At 40.6% G+C, this 18,592-nt stretch overlaps 1 protein-coding gene across 5 annotated transcripts in view; it reads left to right on the forward strand.

Annotated features, from left to right (window-relative positions):
- The window catches only part of pkp4 (plakophilin 4), a 76,824-nt gene that overhangs the window by 17,991 nt on the left and 40,241 nt on the right, over positions 1-18,592 (forward strand). For all 5 annotated transcript variants that reach the window (XM_034573849.1, XM_034573845.1, XM_034573848.1 and 2 more), the window contains exon 3: positions 13,563-13,675. In XM_034573849.1, coding sequence (XP_034429740.1) covers positions 13,563-13,675 — 113 coding nt within the window. The remainder of the gene's footprint in view (positions 1-13,562; positions 13,676-18,592) is intronic.

Consider the following 18,592-nt stretch of genomic DNA (forward strand, 5'->3'; position numbering starts at 1 on the left):
ATCTGTTTCATTTTAAGAGTAATTTAAGCAGTGGGAGGCTGTGGCACTCATTTTGACGGATCAGACGGGCTTTTGTATGGATTCAGCAATCACAACGCTCAAGTGTGTCTTGTGGGGAAAGTAATCAGGATAAAATGTGATTATAAAATAATGTTTCTCATTTTGATAGTATTTGGCTAATCTATGAAAACTACGAATAATAAGCCGTATACTTTTGAGGTGAGAGTGTAATTGATTTGATGTGATCTGACATGGATGGCAGATACTGCTTCATTAGACCTCAGCTGCTGCTTCAGTTGTGACACCACAGCTGCATGTTACAACACTAAACGTGACAGCCTTTTTTTCTTAACTCATCAGTCACAGACTATGTGTCTGTTGTCCTCAAAATCACAGCTCTCTTCTGCTTCATCGACCGAAAAAGTGGCAGATGGGGGGGACGTGGCTTGATGATAATTCTATATTATCATTTATTAATTCTCAGTGGGATAGTGTCACAGTAATATGAACATGTTTTGTTACAGTTTTACAAAAAATTCTGCTGTCCATAGAAGGATTCTGAACAAATTTCAATCTTAAACCAACAAAATGATCTGGAGAATGCAAAAAGCTTGTCATTGACTGTCATTAATTAGAATATAATGCTCCATATGAAATCACAGTCACTCGATTACAGAGAGACGTAGAAGAAATGACCTATTAACTGAAATAGAATAGCACAAGAGCAAAGCGTTTGTATTTTGGCATGATATTTTCAGTGTTTGGTTCATTTGTATTTAATTATTTTACACTCATTTAGTGACAGCAGACTTTGGGGGGGAAAAATGCAGTGTTGGTAAACAAAGCAAGAAAGGTGCTAATGAAGCAGTGTTTTGTTTTGTTTGTACCTCGGCTGACGAAATTATGTTTTCAGTGCTGTTGACTGTTAAAGAACTATTTGTGAAGGGTCGGGTATGGGCCAAGGAAGAACCCATGAACTTTTAGAGCAGATACGGTTAGTGTTTTTTCACAAGACAATTGCAGAGACCTTCATGAAAACCAATCAGGGATACGTAAAGTCTATGAATTTGGAGCGGATCCATATAATGATCCAGATTTTGTGAATCCAAATAAGTAAATTTTTATGGGGGTTGATCTTTATTTACTGTACAGCAAAAACTTCATAATAACTGGATGGATGGATGTTGTGCCAGCGTTTAATGTTTTCAGTTTGCAGGAAATTTCTCTCTGCATGGTTTAGATATCTGCATGATCTCAGTACATAATATGATGATAAAGTGGCCAATCAGTCTTGGTGGAGGTATGTGCTCTCAGAGTGCCCTTCTTGTTGTAGATTGTATTACAGTAAAAAAGTGTTAAAATGAATGGTTAAATATCAGAATCTCCATCAGTATCAGTATTTGCATAGGCTGAATAAAAACCTGCACTTTACAGTAATGATATACTGTCAAACCATATTTACAACAAAGACTTTTTCGATTTTGTTTAGCATAATCCACACCGTAGTACTGGAAACCGTTGAAGAACTGCTCAAACTGCATATCACTGCATCCTACATTTACATTTTTCATTTTAGTCTCCTTTTCCCTCGTCTTCAATGTGCCTCAGTAATTCAGATGGAGGTTCAGTATAGCGCTCAATTCTGCTGAAGAGCGTTGATGGCTGCATTCAACCAAGTGGCTTTTAACCACAAGGTCATTAGTAGTTTACAACTATTTGATGAAAAGAACGCTTGACTGCAATTTTGTCTGAGACTGTTCACCGTCTAGACCAAATTCAGGACCAACTTATCACTGATTCATTTTCTCCCTTTAAAACAGAAAAGATTATTTTTTTCCTATGCACTTTATTCAAAAAATGTTGGCGAATACAATAGCCCACAGCCACACAGCCAACAGGACGTACGTACGTCATAGAGAAGTCCTTGGTCTACTCCCTAAATTACAATGTGAAACCAAAACTAACCAGATCCAATATTACAATGTAAGAAAAAACACAAACCTTGGACCGGACGTTCAAGTGTGAAAACACCCTTATGTGTTTATAGCACTAGGAGCTTTAGACATGCAGAGGATGCTGCAGCTGATTTCGTTCTTTATCTTTTCTGTTCTGTTTTGCCCCCTCAAACATAAAAGTAATTATGTGGTCAAATTAGTTCTTGCAATCAAATGGGCCGTTGAGCAGATGATTTCTTGTATCAGATTGTTGTTTTTTTTGCCCTGGGAAACGCTGTGTTTTGGTCTGCTCCTGTGCCTCCTCTATTACGAGGCTTTGCCCTCAGAGTAATGCTGCTATTAGCTGTGCCTGAACATGCCTATATGTACCACGCGGCTGGCAAAAGGGGCTCTTAGCGTCACTGCACTATGGTGTTTCAACACAGCGCCTCCCAGAAAAACACCACAGTGGAATTTTCCCTCTTTGCAGGGAGTCCATTACCCATGAAAAATCTGTCTGCCTACCGCTTCTCCCCGGCAAAGAGGAGTCAAGACTCTGTGACCTTGTTTTATTCTAAATCAGGCACAGATACACAGGCAGGCTCCAGCTGACCTTGCTTTGAGTGCTACAACTCCAGCATCCTCTTGAAGACTTGATGAGCTGGCTGAAATGATGTAAAGTGAAAGTGATGCTAGCCACTGTCTTGTTTTAATGAAGCCACACTCAATCTGTGACCCAGTTTGAGGAGTTAATAGTTTGGGTCAGGGCAAAGCTTCAAGACAGAGCTTTTGCTATTATGCATTTCCAAGCCATAAGCGCAGCAGAAAGGTTGAGTTCTGCTCCTCGATAGGAGAAATAAGGACTCTAATTACAATCGACTAGCGATTTTCTCCACTCCCCACTCCCCAGGGTCTTATTTGCCTTCCTCTCCCTGGTGCGGCCGCTGTGACACAGGCAAGGAGAAATCTAGAGGCATAAGCATTCTGGCCTCGATTGTAGTCATAAAAATGGAAGGCTAGCTCCGAGCAATTACCCCATAGGGGAGCTGAACAAGTATGAGAGGGAAAAGAGACTGATTCGGGGGGGGGGGGGGTCCAGGTGAAGGAGAGTGCTCAGATATACAGAGGAGAGACAAACTGCTCAGATATAGAGGGAGCGCACAGAGGGTGGTGAGTGAAGGGAAAAGGACAAAAAGTGCAGGTGTGTGAGCATGATGGAGAGAGGCAGAGTCAGACAGGCTGTCACCTGTGAATGGTTCTCTAAAGCACTGTGGCAGGAGGCTGTCAACTCGGAGGAAAAACAGAAGAGGAAAAGAGGAAAAGGAGATAATCTGCTCATCATGTGACGTGATATCTGAAGGGTGCGTGTGTGTCTGGGCTGGCACTGTCGTTTTGAACCCAGCCCAGGGACATCTACCCCCAACCAGCCTGTTAATACTCATCACCATCACTGTCATCATCATCATAATCACTGTAATCATTGCCGATGTCAACAGTACACACACAGGAACAGGTCATTGGGGAGCAGTAGTTGTACTTTGGAAGGTGGAAGCAGAGTAAACACTGTTGATGTCCTTGGCATGGCACGTGTCTTCTGAGGAAGTTAAGGACATTGACTGGGTGAATCACCAATGACGTTTCTAGGAGTCTCTGGTTCATCCTTTCCCCAAACATCTTAAAGATGAGTGTCTCTAAATGACCGATCCTGAGGTGATTGTGTAAGTCACTTCAGTCTTTTTATTTCACAACCGCAACCTCCAGACTGACAGTTTCAAGATTGCTTACTTTCCTCATTTTGACCTGCAGCAATGTTCTTTGTCTGACACAATGCCATTGATCTCTTAGTGGAACTGTATATTCACAATGCTACATGAATTGTGCTGGCTGGCTGATTTCTCTGCAGCAGCATTTTGCCTTTTTTTCCAATTGAGGAGATAAAGAATACTTTTTATGAGTTATACATATTTATTGGCATTATGTCATGGCATTCTTATCATGTTAGCTTTTGTTGAAGCTCCACTGCTTGTAGCTACACAAAAAACCACAGTGGGTCTTGTGCACACCTTGTTTGAGATCTGGTGAAGGATGAAGGAAAATATGGGATTTTCTAGTGACAATCTCAAAGATTTTCATTTAAATGATTATTTAAGTCATCATTTATCACTTAAAGGGATAAGACAGTGGTGACTGAGCCTATAGCGAAAAATATTTTATTTTATATTTACTGTAACAGCTCAGTAAATAAATCAGTTACTGCTAATGTAAAACAAAACATGATTTGACTTTTACTATGAAACAGTCACAATGCAAAGTGTCGGTCAACGAGCCTAGAACTGAATATTTTCATTCGTCAACAATGCATTTACAAAACAAGAGAACAATAATTTTTTGAACATTTGGTCAGTTTATCAGTTTCAATATTGCAGGGAATGATGGAACAAGAAGGTGCAGCCACAGTGAGCATTTGTTTGGTCGAAGATAAAATAGGGTAATACTTCTGTAATTTGCAGCTGAATTTATGTTTTTGAATCCACACATTTACAAACCCTAAAGGCATCAAGTATTTCATGATGTTTGATTCAAGCCTTCCAGTTCCACAGTACGTGAAAGCTTTAGTGCTTTTGAAGCACTCACTCGTTTTTTTTTGTTTGAGAAATTGTGACCAATGCAAGACAAACCTGCGTTTGAAATTATTTTAAATGATGCCACATATCGCTGGATCCACTTCAACTTGTAATGGTGCATAAATTGTGCTTTTTAAAGTGTAATTATGTGCATCACGCTATGAATTCTAATGAGGAAGAAATGCTCTACTCCTGTGATTTAAATGGAAGGAGAAAAGAACACCCATAATCCTTTGTATTTAGTCGGTTGCCAACATATTCCTATTGTTTGCCCAAACCACCTGTGCTAGTCCCAACTAGCCAACAAATTCAATACCAAGGAATTAGAAATTTTAGATAACTAAGTCAGTGCTGAATAATAAACTTTCCATTTACAATTACTCATAACGTAGTAATTGTGTGTCTACTCAAATTAACTTCTAGAGATAATTCAACAATAATTTTCAAGCTATTGTCTGATCTGTTCACAAGCACGAGCACGATTTTTCTTTCACTCTCCCACTCGTATACAGTCTGTCCGCTGTCTTTTTTATGTTATTGACAGTTTTTCTTTGTCGTCAATCTCTTGAGTGGCAAGCACCGGCTGCTGCAATTTCCAATACAGAGGACAGCTCCTGTAATAGCATTCACCACACAAATAATACGCCGCTTTAATTATCAAGCCAAATTTGTACTTCCTTTTCATGTTCCAATATAACAAAAAGCATTTTCTGCGACGTCTTACTCATCTTAAATCCGAAATGCTACCAGCATAAAATTATTTTTGGGGGAATGAGGTCTACATCATAGGTTTAGTTAGTAGTTTTTTAATACAATTAAGATTTTAACAACTAATATTGCAACTGTAGCCTTTACTATGATGAGGCTGAAGGTGATGAAATAAGAAATAATTCGACCTTAAAATTCCTGATGGCAATTATATAGGCAGCTGTGGCTATGGGTGTAGAGAGTCATTGACAAGACTGAACCCCCGAATTGCCCCTGATGGCTGCTCTGGCCGTGTGTGAATGGTGTGATGGGAAAAGCAGTGTGTAGAGAAGTGCTGTATTAATGTGTGTGTAAATTGGTGAATGTGTCCTGTAATGTGCAATTTGCCATGTGTGTTCACATTGTAATTGTTTTTGGCCAGCACCAAATCATATCCAGCGGTATCTAATGGTACAATTCACCATAGAGGTAGACATTATTGCAAGGACCCAGATCTGCACTAAAACCCAAATGTTTTGGAACAGAATTCCTACAATGGGATTTATGTTGCTTTCACCTCAAACTCACTGTGTGTGTGTTTGTGTAAACTGCAGTGTGTCAATTTGCTCAACAGAATTTCAAAAAAAATCATTTTCACTGCTCTGCAAGTTTTTCTGCAATGAATGCTTGTAATGCCACATTAGAAATCCTGGCAGAAATGATGTCCTATTGTAAACTTGCTTTCCCATTATCACATTATCAGCTTATACAGTATAAAAGCTCTGGCGTTGCTGTGGGTGCTAAAGCAATTTTCACCCTCTGATTCCACCTATAGCTACGCCTGCAGCTTTACACTCTCTTACCTCAGCAAGCACCTTCACTGTATTTTTTTAAATGCCTCGCTCTCCAGTGTGGTTATTGTAACTCTGGTATGCATGATGCTGCAGCCTCTTTCCCAAAACCGAGTGTAGAAACAGGGTGACATTGTGACGTTTTTTGTTAGTAATTGCGCTGCGTGGTTCCTGCAGGTTTGGACACACAGCCAGTTCTGGGGCCTGTTCCTCTATGCTCACACAACGGGCCTGCTATTCTGTCCCTGCTGCTGCAGAAATCCTTTAACCTCTACTGTCACTCTCCCACTGCGCCGCAGACTTTAGCTCTCGTTGGAATGCATCTGCCACGCTGCAGCGCGGGTGCAGAACTGTCAAGCCTCATTGCCACTTAATGAACAAACATATTTCTGATAGATTCTCATCTTTGGTTAAGAAGAAAAACCATCTGCACCAGTTATGCAAAATGGATCTGAACATCACAACTGATCATGTAGCCCTTCCTTTCCAGGTGCAAGCCCAAATCACTGCAGCACCAAAACACACTTTACCACAGACTCACATGGGTTGCACTTGAGGTAACCATTATGGATAAAATCTTCAAGTCTTAATTAATAGAGGGATTTGGGCACTTGTTAAGGATTAGGCAAAGATTTCTCTGATGTATAACTCGCAATTATTATTCTGTCATATAAAGGAAGGCGCTGAGTATTTGAGAATATCCAAGCATAATTTCACACATCGCTGCCCCTGCATCACATTATCATCACACAGTAACTGTGGCATGTATGATGTTGTAGGTGTCTTGTTTTATACACAAGGTGTTGATGAATTTGCTCGTAGTAGCAAGGTTGTATGCGTCATGAAGCTCACATGACATGTTTTGTCTGCAATTGAATATGTGCATGAACATAATGTGGTGTATTCAATGTGTTTGTAAGCATGTAGAATGATCTAGAATAAGGTGTAAATGTAGATGTGGATTAGGGCTGTTTTTAATTTGGGTTATTGCTTCAAAACATTTACATGAATTAAATAAATGAATTCAGATTTTCAGAAAACACATCACTTTCCTCATACTGTACAATACTGCAGCTCCTCTTTTCAGCCTCTGTCTGAAATCTTGGTTTAAGCTCTTGTCTCTTTATGCCCCCCCCAAAAGCCCAGTTTTTTTCCCTGGCTTTGTAAGAAGGCGTGCACAACGAGCCGCTAGGTGTGCATTATGCAAATGTAGGTCATTGTGTGACATCAGAGGGGTGCAGGGGGGGTCTCAGGGGATTCAGGAGAGTCTTTAGTGGGGAAGAGGAGCTCCCTGTACCACGAACCTTGGGATTCTTAACTTTGCAGACTTGTCACACACACAAGTAAACTTTATATATCACACTAAAAGAAAGAGAAAAAGACAAATATGTCTTCTTTAAAGAAGGGGTGCAGGTCACACTAATGTCAGTCATAGTAGAAAGGCATTTGAAAGACGTATAATCTCTTATAGATTTCAGGTAAGCTCATTTTTGATCTGCCAGTTTCCTTTCACATGTCTTCCACTTGACTTTTGGGGAGTAATTTTCACAAATCTTATTTCAGACACTTGACTACCAAATCTTACCAAATCTTGCATAAATGCACTTTGTAAGCCAGTCATGTGGTCACACTTTGGGTCAGTCCTTATTATAATACTTTATTTTATGCCATAAATTCAAGCAGCCCTAGCAAAGGAGGAATCAGAATATTTTATATACCTTTTTATTTCCTGAAAAATCACTTAATGTAGCCAACTGCGATTTCACTTGTAACATTTAATTTTCCGTAATCAATCTTTACCCAATAAAGCATTAAATTAAATGTATTGAGTGATGCATTCAACTTCCCAGAGCTGAAAGCTGTTAGTAGAAATACATCAAGCTTTCATGCAGAGTACAGCAAATATGCTGACATGTGTTAACATTCCCTATGGCTGTCCAGCTGAATGAGCTTAAGTGTGTGTGTGGGAAACATCAATTCACATGGGTGTGCTGGTTGACCTGTTTGTGTGTGAAAGATGTAAGAAACTTGCAGGTTGGAGAGACTTTTCATTACATCACATTATCTGTCCTGTGTGGGCTGTGGACCTTGGCCTGAGTTGTGTTTAGTCAGCAGCCTCTCTGTTGGAAGGATGCTACTTTAAAAAGGTTTTGTTGCAAAAAGGGGAATACATCTTTTACAACAACTGGTAAAATAAAACCCTTGTAAAAAAGATTTTAAATAGGCAACATTCTTAGCATACTGTAGATTGGGTTTAGTGAATTGTCAATGTTGTCACCATGTTTCTTATGTTTTGGTAATATTAGAGCATTTCATACAATAGCTCTATTCTTGTTTGCAATGATAACACTAGAATACTGTTTCTGCGTGATATCCAAGTATACTGTATATTAATTTGTTTACTTATGCCTGTTAGGCTCTTTGGAGTTTACTTGTAAGTCAGTGTGTGTTAATACAGCTGCATGACATTCAGGGTTTATGTGGGCTCAAGCCTTTCTTATCTGTGCTGAACCAGCAGCAGGCAGAAGCCACTTCAGGCATTTTAGATGGGTCTTGTGTTGTCAGCAGCACCCATACAGATGACATGGGAGCGTGTATGTTGGTAGTGGGGTCTGCTGCCGTGTGTCATCAGTTTCTTTTGGGCCCGAGCAAAGACACAAGCGGACAGGATCTGATTCAGCTGTGGGACCACGGGCAGATCAGACCCTATAGGCACATTGTAATAGCAAATAAAGGCTTTGGAGGCCCTGTTGGTACAGTGAAGCCAGTCGCACATTGTCCCCGTCCTCTCCTTCCACAGTAAGCCTGGTACCGACCAAGGCTGGGCCCACACCCGTTAAATAAGCACAGGGTCCCGTTTAATGGTCACTGCTGTTGTGCTCGCGCCTGACGTGGCGGATCATTATGCTGAATGGATGTGTCACATTCTATGTAGAGGTCAAGTATGGAAAATGCAATGAATTACACAGAGCAGTGAGCACTCTCTCTCCATGGCTAATGTGAGCCCCACTTACAAATGTTTCATTAGTCCAGGGCCTATTTTGGCATGCAGCCCTGTGCTATCACAAGCTAATTATGGATATATTGAATCCACATTCATAATAGTCTTAATGAGTCATACAGAATAAAGTGCTCCAGTAATAAAAAATGTAATTTAATAAATTGACTTTATAAATGGACCAATAATAATATACCGAAAAACGAGTGTGAATTACCCAATGATTGTACAACTGAGTATAAGCTGCAACCAATTTGTCAAGCCATAGGCAAGACCTTGAGAAGAGTGCTCCATGCAAGGAGCTCTGGACTGCCTCTAGTAAAGAAAACAGCAGGGTTATGCTGATGAGCTCGGAGCAGCTCTGAATATCAGAAGAGACAGAGACCTCTGTGACTTATGGCTGCAGCAGATGTCTCTCTTTGCTGTGCTTGATCAAGATCATAGACCTTCTAATCAGTATTAAAAAAGGCATCGCAATTAGTTTAGCTGTTTGTTTTTCCTCTTGCCCGGATGTGCCGCTGTATAATGAGAAGCTTGCAGCCCAAGATGAAGTCGCTGGACTCGAGAAGATGACACACTGCCAAACAAAACAATTGGATTATGAGATTAAAAGACAGAAGACGCATAAATGGTGGGCCAAGAATAGTGACATTTGCAGGAGCAGGAAATCTCCATCTTCATTGAAAAAGCAAACAAAACAGTTTGGTCTGTCTCTCTGCAAATGTTTAATCATATTTCATTAGCATATGCTACATATGCATGGTAATCTTATAGGCGTATGTATGTGTTTTTCTGTGGTAAACGGGTGAAGATGCATATGTTTGTCCTTCTTTTACTGTTTCAGTCCCATTTAAGCACCTTTTTTGTGAGTGTGTTTGAGTCAGAGCGGGGCCTTTTGCTCCCAGAATACATCCAGTGGGCGTGAACTGCATTTACATATTTAAATGTTCACATTTTTGTCCTCTCCTCCCTCTTTTAATGTGTGTTTCCATATGGATTGCCCTCCTCCCTTTGCACTTTCACAGCATGTTCTCTCTTTTGAACATTTGTAGCAGGAGTGATTTCAGATTTGTATCAGGAAGATTATGTTTGAATCATGTCTCCCTTTTTTTGCAATCTCTTTCTGCATGCATGTGCGGCTCTCCCTCTTCTCACTGTTATTCTGTGTCCTTTCTCACTAGTACAATACACTTAAGGCATAACCTTTTTTAAGTAATTTCTTTTGTAAAGTCACCCTTTTACCATGCCGCTCTAGACACCAAGTGTGCAGAAATTGCTCATAATTGTTCACTATTGTGGAAAACGGTCATCCAACTTAACGTAAAATCATTTACCGTTGCATTTGTGAGAGAACAATTCCTATTGTTGGTGACCTTCAGGGTGTGTGTGCATTTTATGACGTTTTGGTTGAATCTGTTGAAGACTTCGGATAACCCCATCATAAAATGAATTCTGTGTCAAAAACAGCCCCTGAGTTGAACATGTCCTTCTCCCCCTTTCAATTTGCACATATCTACTGTTGAAATACAATTCACACACGTGTTACAAGGAAAGTAATAATGGAAACGGGGGATTGGTTGGAATGAAGGGCTGAAATTGGCAATTTTCATGTGACTAAATCTCTCAGCAGGGGTATTTGTCACAAGGAGGCTTGATGGATCATCTCTTTTTGTAAGTAAATCAGTGGTGTGGCCGCTCTGTCTCTGTCCTGCTCCCAGTATGTGCACTGTTAGCTTGTTGGTGTTTGTATCAGGGATAAAAAGACACTGGAGGGGATCCCCATTATCACTCCTGGAGAGTCTGCATCTTAACGCTGGCCTGCTTTAGGGTGATGAGTGATTAGAAAATAAAACTTACTTGATTATCTTTGGTTTACTCGAAAATTAGCCTTCTTTCTTAAAGGAGATATATTATACCCATATTTTGGTTCGTAATTTTAATTTGGGTTATTACTTAGAACCCCCTCCGATAAAGCCCAGCCTGCTCTGATTGGCCAGCGGGCACACACTGTTGTGATTGGTCAATTGTTTTGGGTCTATGCTACTAGCTTGGCTGCTGTCAAGCTTTAAATGACCACTGTGTAAGATTTAGTGACATCTAGTGGTGAAGTTGCATATTGCATGCTGTGTCTCCTGCCAATTCCAAGTGTGCAGAACCTATACATAAAAAAATAAAGGCTCTCTCTAGAGCCAGCACTCGGTTTGTCCTTTCTGGGCTACTGTACAAATGTACAGTATGTACAATGACTCCAAAGAAGAGGACCTGCTCCGGATGTACATTTAAAAGGGCTCATTCCAAATTAATAAAAGACAAGGATTATTTGTTTCAGGTGAAAATAATGAATACATAATTGTGAATATTATATTTCATTTCTACCGACCTATCCCCTCCTACATACTGGACCTTTAAGAGCAGGGCTTTCTGTGGAGGAGAGGAGCTTTTTAACTTTGCTGATCTTTTACATACATAAATAACCTATAACACTCCAGAGGAAAAAGTTTCTCCTTTAAGTATTAGACAATTAACATCATCATGAAGGAATTAAGTTATGAAGTTGTGGAATTTAAATGAAAGAAAGTGACGGTGACAAAAGTAGTTGCTCTAATTATTTAATTTTTTTATTCTGTGGTTATACCAATATAAATTCTAATGCATGTTATATTACAAACGCATAATCTCTGTTTGTGCAGATGGAATAAAATACTTAATAGTTATATAGTAATAGCAGTTTTTTTTAGCTTAATTGGCCTACACTAACGCAAACTAAAGGTATTTTCCCATGAACTCCAGTATAGAGCTTTGTGCTGCTTGTAAGTTAATCACTGCGGTTCAAGTGCCGTTTGTCATTTAAACTTTCTGTTGGTATTTTCTAACTGATTCCAGCCTCACCACATCTGCACCGTAGTGCCGTATCTGCTGTGGTAAGTTGCTGTTAATGCAAACTTAACATTTCCTGCAGATGATTTCCATTAAAGGCTTTCCACCGATTAACCCTCTGAGGCTTTTTACTATATATTCAAACTAGATGGAGGCACATTGTATTTGTCCTGAATGGATTACCGTTCCTCTGTTAGCTGCACTACAGTTGACACCGATATTAGGTTTGATAGACAAGGTGTGAACATGTTCTGTGCTAATTTGTCAGCAAGTTGTTTTTAAATATTTCATAAAGGGAAACTTATCAGAGGATACAGCCACAGTGAGCTGCAGGCTTTTTTCTGTGGTTTGTGCAAGTCATCACAACATCAAACCTCCACCACACCGTGAAGGTAACAATGACTTTTACTGCACCCTCCCCTCCTTTTTATATTCAGCTTAATAATAAAAATAATATATTTTAGGCGTCTTTGACACAAACATTTCTTTTGTTATGAATACAAGTCTTATCTTTTCTCATTTGCACCCTGCACACAGCACAAGATGTTATCTGGGTGGCTCGTGGCAGTGCAGGGGTATCCCAGCCACATGAACAAATGTCATTACATGAAGGAAACTGGTCCAAGCGGTTTTTCTTTGCTCCTGCTCCCTCTCACTGCAGTCAAGATTCACATATCCACAACCGAGGCGGAGGAGAGCGGTGGAGGGTATGAACGCAGAAGTTTGGGGGAGGGGTGAGTAGAGCGTGTCTGTAGCCTGGAGGGAAATCTCAGTTCACCCTGAGGGAACATTGGGAGAGTGAGTGTGAAAAGTAGGCTGGCCTCTAGCGCTGTAGGGTGACTAAACTTCCTCAGACAGGTTACAAAAGAAGCTGGTGTGTGTGTGTGTGTGTGTGTGCATGCGGCGGTTGTGAATGTAATTGACCGTGGTAATGGACATTACATGGGACAAGGCCCTCTTTCTACCATCTGTACATGGACTTATGGTGAGTGAGGCCCTACTGCCAAGGTAGTGGTGGTGTGGGTGAATTGAAAACGTATCTCCATGGTAGGAAAATGAGTGTGTGAGTATCATTATTCCATGTAAGACCCTTTGCTTGTCTTATCAATGTTATGATCCAGTGCCTGCAGCGATAGAGCTGTGCAAGTAATAGCGTCGCTCAGGCCAGATAATTAGTCAAATGCTGATTTCTGCTCAACTCCCATAGGAACACTGCCACCAAGGCTAAATAGCACCAACTGAAGTGGTGCTTGTCTCTTTGTGTGGGCTGGAAAAATAGCAGTACCATATACCGTATGCGTGTGTGTGTGTGTGTGTGTGTCTACTCCTAAGTTATGGGATGTAAATATTCTCTGTTTTTAAGGTACTTGTCAGCAAACATTTTTTTTTAGATTCAGCTTGTTTGCTGTGCTTTTAGCTTCTGTTTTATGCAAAAATTAACCCACAGGCCACATTGCAGCCCAGAGGGAGCTGTCAAGCTGTCAACCTGCTACTCTCCCATTGACTTCACATTTGTCGTATCTGTCAATAGAAATCCGTAAAGTTCTCTCTAAGGAGAATGTAAATGTTTTTTGTTGTTGTTTGTGCTCAGGAGCTCCAGTTTGAGCGGCTAACCAGGGAGCTGGAAGTGGAGAGGCAGATTGTGGCCAATCAGCTGGAAAGATGCAGACTTGGGGCCGAGTCGCCAGGTGATGGTAGCAGCAGGTAATGAGAAGACACACACACACACACACACACACACACACACACACACACACACACACACACACACACACACACACACACACAAATCTGCAGTCCAACACATGGCTTTTTCATCCTTCACAGCAGTGGCCATAGTCCATAGTGTAACCTTATGGCATAGTGAGGAGCAACCCAGTGTGCGTAAATCTGTCCTATTATTTTAAAATACACCAAATTGCTTCAGTGTTATAAGCTAATAACAAACATGGTCATATCAATTTAAATAAGCAGATATATATATAATAAGCAAATTGACCCAAGCTGATACAAAATACAACATATATACAACTGACTCTGTAGTCAATATATCAAGCAAATGTTTATTAGTGACAGCAAGTGAATGTGCATGACAGCAGAGTGTTGTTTGCTCAGCGAAGCACTGCCGTCAGAGTGAAAGAGCTCTGGAGTTTGCTCTGGGAATTCGTTCCCACTTCATCAGCTGAGACACCAGGCTGCCTGATCATCACACCTCAGTGACCACACATTCTGTCCTATCTACTGTGGCTCAGACATGTCAGGTTCATTTGTAGAAAGCTCAATGCCAGTGGGCTCCACAGGCCTGTCATGAAGCAGGTTTGACACCAGTTTTGTATCATCGCATAGTTTGGTGGTTTGTCTCAGTGTCATTTGTCAGCGGCACAAATGATGTGAAGATGCACTGATATACAAGCATGCTGTTGACTTTGGCCAATAACAGCTTTGAAAATCTATAACAGTATCTCTCCAGCATTTTTTATACTGCTGATATGTTTACTAATGGTTTTCCATTTAATTTGACACCTAATGCGTCTGTGAGATTCGATGTATAGTAAAAGTATCATTGACAAAGAGGTTTTAGATAAACAAAAAATTGATTTACTATGGCTGCAACTCTGAGAAAGGTCTCCCAACGTCATAATAAAATGGTCTGAGACGTTATGCATGGTTTTAATAACGGTCTTTCATGCATTCTGTTGTATTGGCAAGTGGCCAACGCCATTGTGAGCATTAATAATTGTGTGCTGGTTTATCTATGTCCCTGCAATTACCACTGTGCTTGTGCTTCAAACAATAGTGACTGAAACTGAGCACATCATGTTGGAGTTGGAGCTAATAAAAGTTAAACAGTTACTTTTACTGAAATTCCTGTAACGCAATAACGAGAAAAGATGTTGTAGGAGATGATGTGTATGACGTTTGGGCTGATTGAGGCAGAAGAAGGGGGAGTTTTATGTGCAGAATAGAGAGTGGATGAGTCGGGCCGGGTTTGGACAATCATTTTCATATGATATTTGGGTCGGGGTTCTATCACGTTGGCTGGGCTATCTTCTTAAATTTTGCATGCATCAGAAAAAACATCAGGTTCAGGTCAGGCTTGGTTCGTCTTCTCTCTGGCTCACTCGGCATCAGACAGAAAATTGCAGCCTGAGCCACTCTCTAGTGCAGACTAATTGCAGTCGATGTTATCTCGGGATGTGTACATCAGACAGCAGATTCTATGCTGATGTATGAATTTTTCTTTTTTGACTACTTATTTGTAGCCCAGTGGAACAACTGCACCTAATATGATACATGAAAATCTCACATATACACTTGTTTATGAGCATGGACTCATATCTTAAGAAAATAGAAGTGTTATTTTCATATTGTTGACAAATGGCCCTCTGCATTCACTCTCAAGTAGGCTTGGAAGCACTTGGGTTATATGTGGATACATGACACTTGGTCTAAAAAGGGTCTGTAATGGAACTATGTGATTTCTGTCTGGCTTTGTGATAATAAGCCCTATATGCCCTCACATAATGGATTCTTGCTCTTCAGCCTGTTTACCTGCAAAATACCCCCATCGAATACCATCAGTTTGCAGTTCTCAGAAATTACAGCGTCCATTTCTCCTTCTTTTTTGGAGAGGAGCAGGTAAAGAGCTGCGTCAAGTGCTGTGGAAAAGGTCTAGACACCGAGTATCTGAAAATAATACACAGCCTATTTATTTCAATTCCCTCTTGAAAAAGAACAGTTATTTGTTTTGTTTTAGCCCATAGTGTTCGTGTATATGGCAACACCGTGATCATCGTAAAGGTGACACACTATTGTCCTATTATATGGATTGCATTGTCCGTTATATTCCCTAGATTATTCTTTCACAATATGTCTAGTAAGTACTAATACAAAATTATTGATGGTTGAAATGTGAATATTTTCAATTTAAATTCATTTATAAGGAATCGAGGAACCATTTTTTAAACTCGGACACTTTACCTACTTAGCCACTGGAAGAACCAGCATCTAAATTTAGCTCCTGAGCCAAAGTTCCTTACCTGCTTTCTATTGGCCCAGGAATTATCTGAGTGCAATTTGTTGTTCAGAGCTGATTAGTAAATCAAAAGCCTTGAGGCCATGCATCGTTCATTCTCACAGTAAGGACGAGCATCAGAATCAGGTGGCAGACGAATCAGAGGTAAAATAATTCTTGGTGTTTTTGTTGGAACTATAATCAGAGTTTGATTGCATCAAAGCAGCCCCAAATCAGATCGAGACACTTGTTGCTGATGCAGGAACAGGGTTTTCAGTAAATCCTTGTGTTGAGATTAGCTGTTGATAATCCACTATGTAGCTCTGCAATCTGATTTCTGTTGTCATTCATATTTTTTGTTGTAGCAGATGTCGTTCCTTTCTCTGTTAAAAGTTGAGTTTGGATTTATGTATTTCAGATACAAACCACACAGTTAAAAGTATCTTTATTTCACCAAGTTTTACTGTTGCCACAGAGAGAGGTACTCTCTGTGTCATAGGTCTTTGGCATGTAAATGGACACACTTGCAAAAGCTTTCAGAAACACTGGTAAAGTTTGAATAATGGCAAAGTAATCTCTCCATTAGAAATCTGCATTTGTTATCCAGGTTTATTCTAATCATATTGTACGACTAAGTTTCCCCTGCAGATCTTGTTTTGAAAATTAGGTCTTGGCCAGAAGTTGTTATCACATTTGTCAAATCCATGTAAACGCATCTTTTCTTCTCACTGGGGGGCCCGTTGCTCCCCACCACCTCCCACAGATCCTATAAAGAAAACATGTAACACCATTTTCACACCTATTTTAAAGCCAGAGATGGACAAATGAAATGGCTACCACTGGAGATTTGTGTGTGAATGGAGATTAGCCTTAACCGTCGAGGTCCCACTGTTTGGGCTCAATAGCTCAGCAGGATGACAGCAGAGGTGACAGGACACTTAAGGATTGTGATGGAAGTCATTACATTTCACGACACCTCTAGAGCTGACCACCGCCCTTTTATTTCTGCAAGCACATAGAGGGGAGGTGGTCATGACCTCTGGCAAAACTCTTTAAAAGATGCAACCTCCCACCCAGCCCATCTCTGACTAGCCAGAGGGGTTGATGGGGAATTAAGTATCCCATTAGGGTCAGACCAGTTCTTTATCAGCATCTTCAGTTTTACAGTCACTCCACAAAGCCCTTTACCCAGGCAGCCTGTCGATATGCAGCATGCACAGCAGCGCATCACCGTCATGGTATCCATTCTTCTTCTTCATCTGCCGTGGTTCAGTGGAGCACAACTCGCCCAACTTCCTCTTTTTTTAATTGCCTGCGTGCTCATTAAATTCAGAGAGCTGGGGTTCTTAAAGCTCATTGAGTGTCACCTTAGACATTTGGTGCTTGATAGCAATGTCCAGCAAATAATGAAAAGAGTTGGAACACAGCTCTGATGTCTCCTGCTTGGCCTCTGTCGTAATAACCAGTCTTGGAAAAAAATTGCTCTGTGTGACTTTCTTCCCCCTTAAGTCAGAAAGTATTTTCAGAGGTACTTACGTAAGCTGAAATGATTAGGTGGCTATTAAGATGTTCATGTATGATAGCTCATGCCTGCTCTGCACTAAGCTATAACCATTTCAGTGCAGTGCATTCCCTTGTTTACAGGGAACAACCCAGTCTGCCTGCCCTAATGCTGACCTGTGTGAGATCTTATGGTGGCTTTCTGGCATTTTGTGGAACCAGATGCATGATGTGCTGCACACACACAGTGCTCTCTTGATCAATCAGTTTTGACCTTGAATTCCATATTTTTCTTTAAAACAAAGGAAGAAGATTGATTCGTGAAACTCTGAGTTAAGAGATGGACAAAAAAGCATTACATTAAACTCAGTGCATCAGAGCTCCATTCAAAGTAGCACTGGGATGAAACTGGTACAGTATGCGCTATAATTTTCTCCCTGCCTCCTCCTTGCCTCTTGTCTATATTAACACCTTAACTGCAATAATTAAGTGTAAGGTTTCTGTTGTGAAGGGCAAAGCTGGATTTATACCAATGCATACAGGGTTATAATGCACCTAGTGGAGGTTGGTCTCATTTGGAAAAGAGATTGGAGTTTAAAACCCAGGGTCAATATGCAGCATCTGAGAATTCCTTTGAGATCCTTTTGATATTTGTGCCATAGTGTACTTGATGTCTGGTTTTATGTCGTCTTGCGATGAGCTTGATAATAAGTCTGATCCTTGTTCTTCTGATCCAGGTCTGTTCATCATCAATCACGACGCACCAGCACTAGCATTGTTTTTTCTGACAGGTATCATTAGTGTTGCGGCCCCGTTCAGACCTGGCATAAACATCCATCTCCGTCGATCAGATCACAAGTGGACAGCTTTAATGGCCGGTGTGACACATTCAAGACACATTTAGGACACTTCTGAGATCCAAACACTCCTTTGGAGGTGGTCTCCGACACATTCGTCATGCTATGTGAAAACAAATGTGTCCCGCAACCACTTTGAAGGATGCTACAGTTTCTCAATGTTTCCCATACATTGATTAATGTGTGGCCTCTGCCACAATATTAACACTGACCGCCAAATATTGATTCTCTATTTTTTTCTTTTAAATT

The sequence above is a fragment of the Hippoglossus hippoglossus genome, chromosome 21 (assembly GCF_009819705.1).
Source record: "Hippoglossus hippoglossus isolate fHipHip1 chromosome 21, fHipHip1.pri, whole genome shotgun sequence".
Taxonomy (NCBI): domain Eukaryota; kingdom Metazoa; phylum Chordata; class Actinopteri; order Pleuronectiformes; family Pleuronectidae; genus Hippoglossus; species Hippoglossus hippoglossus.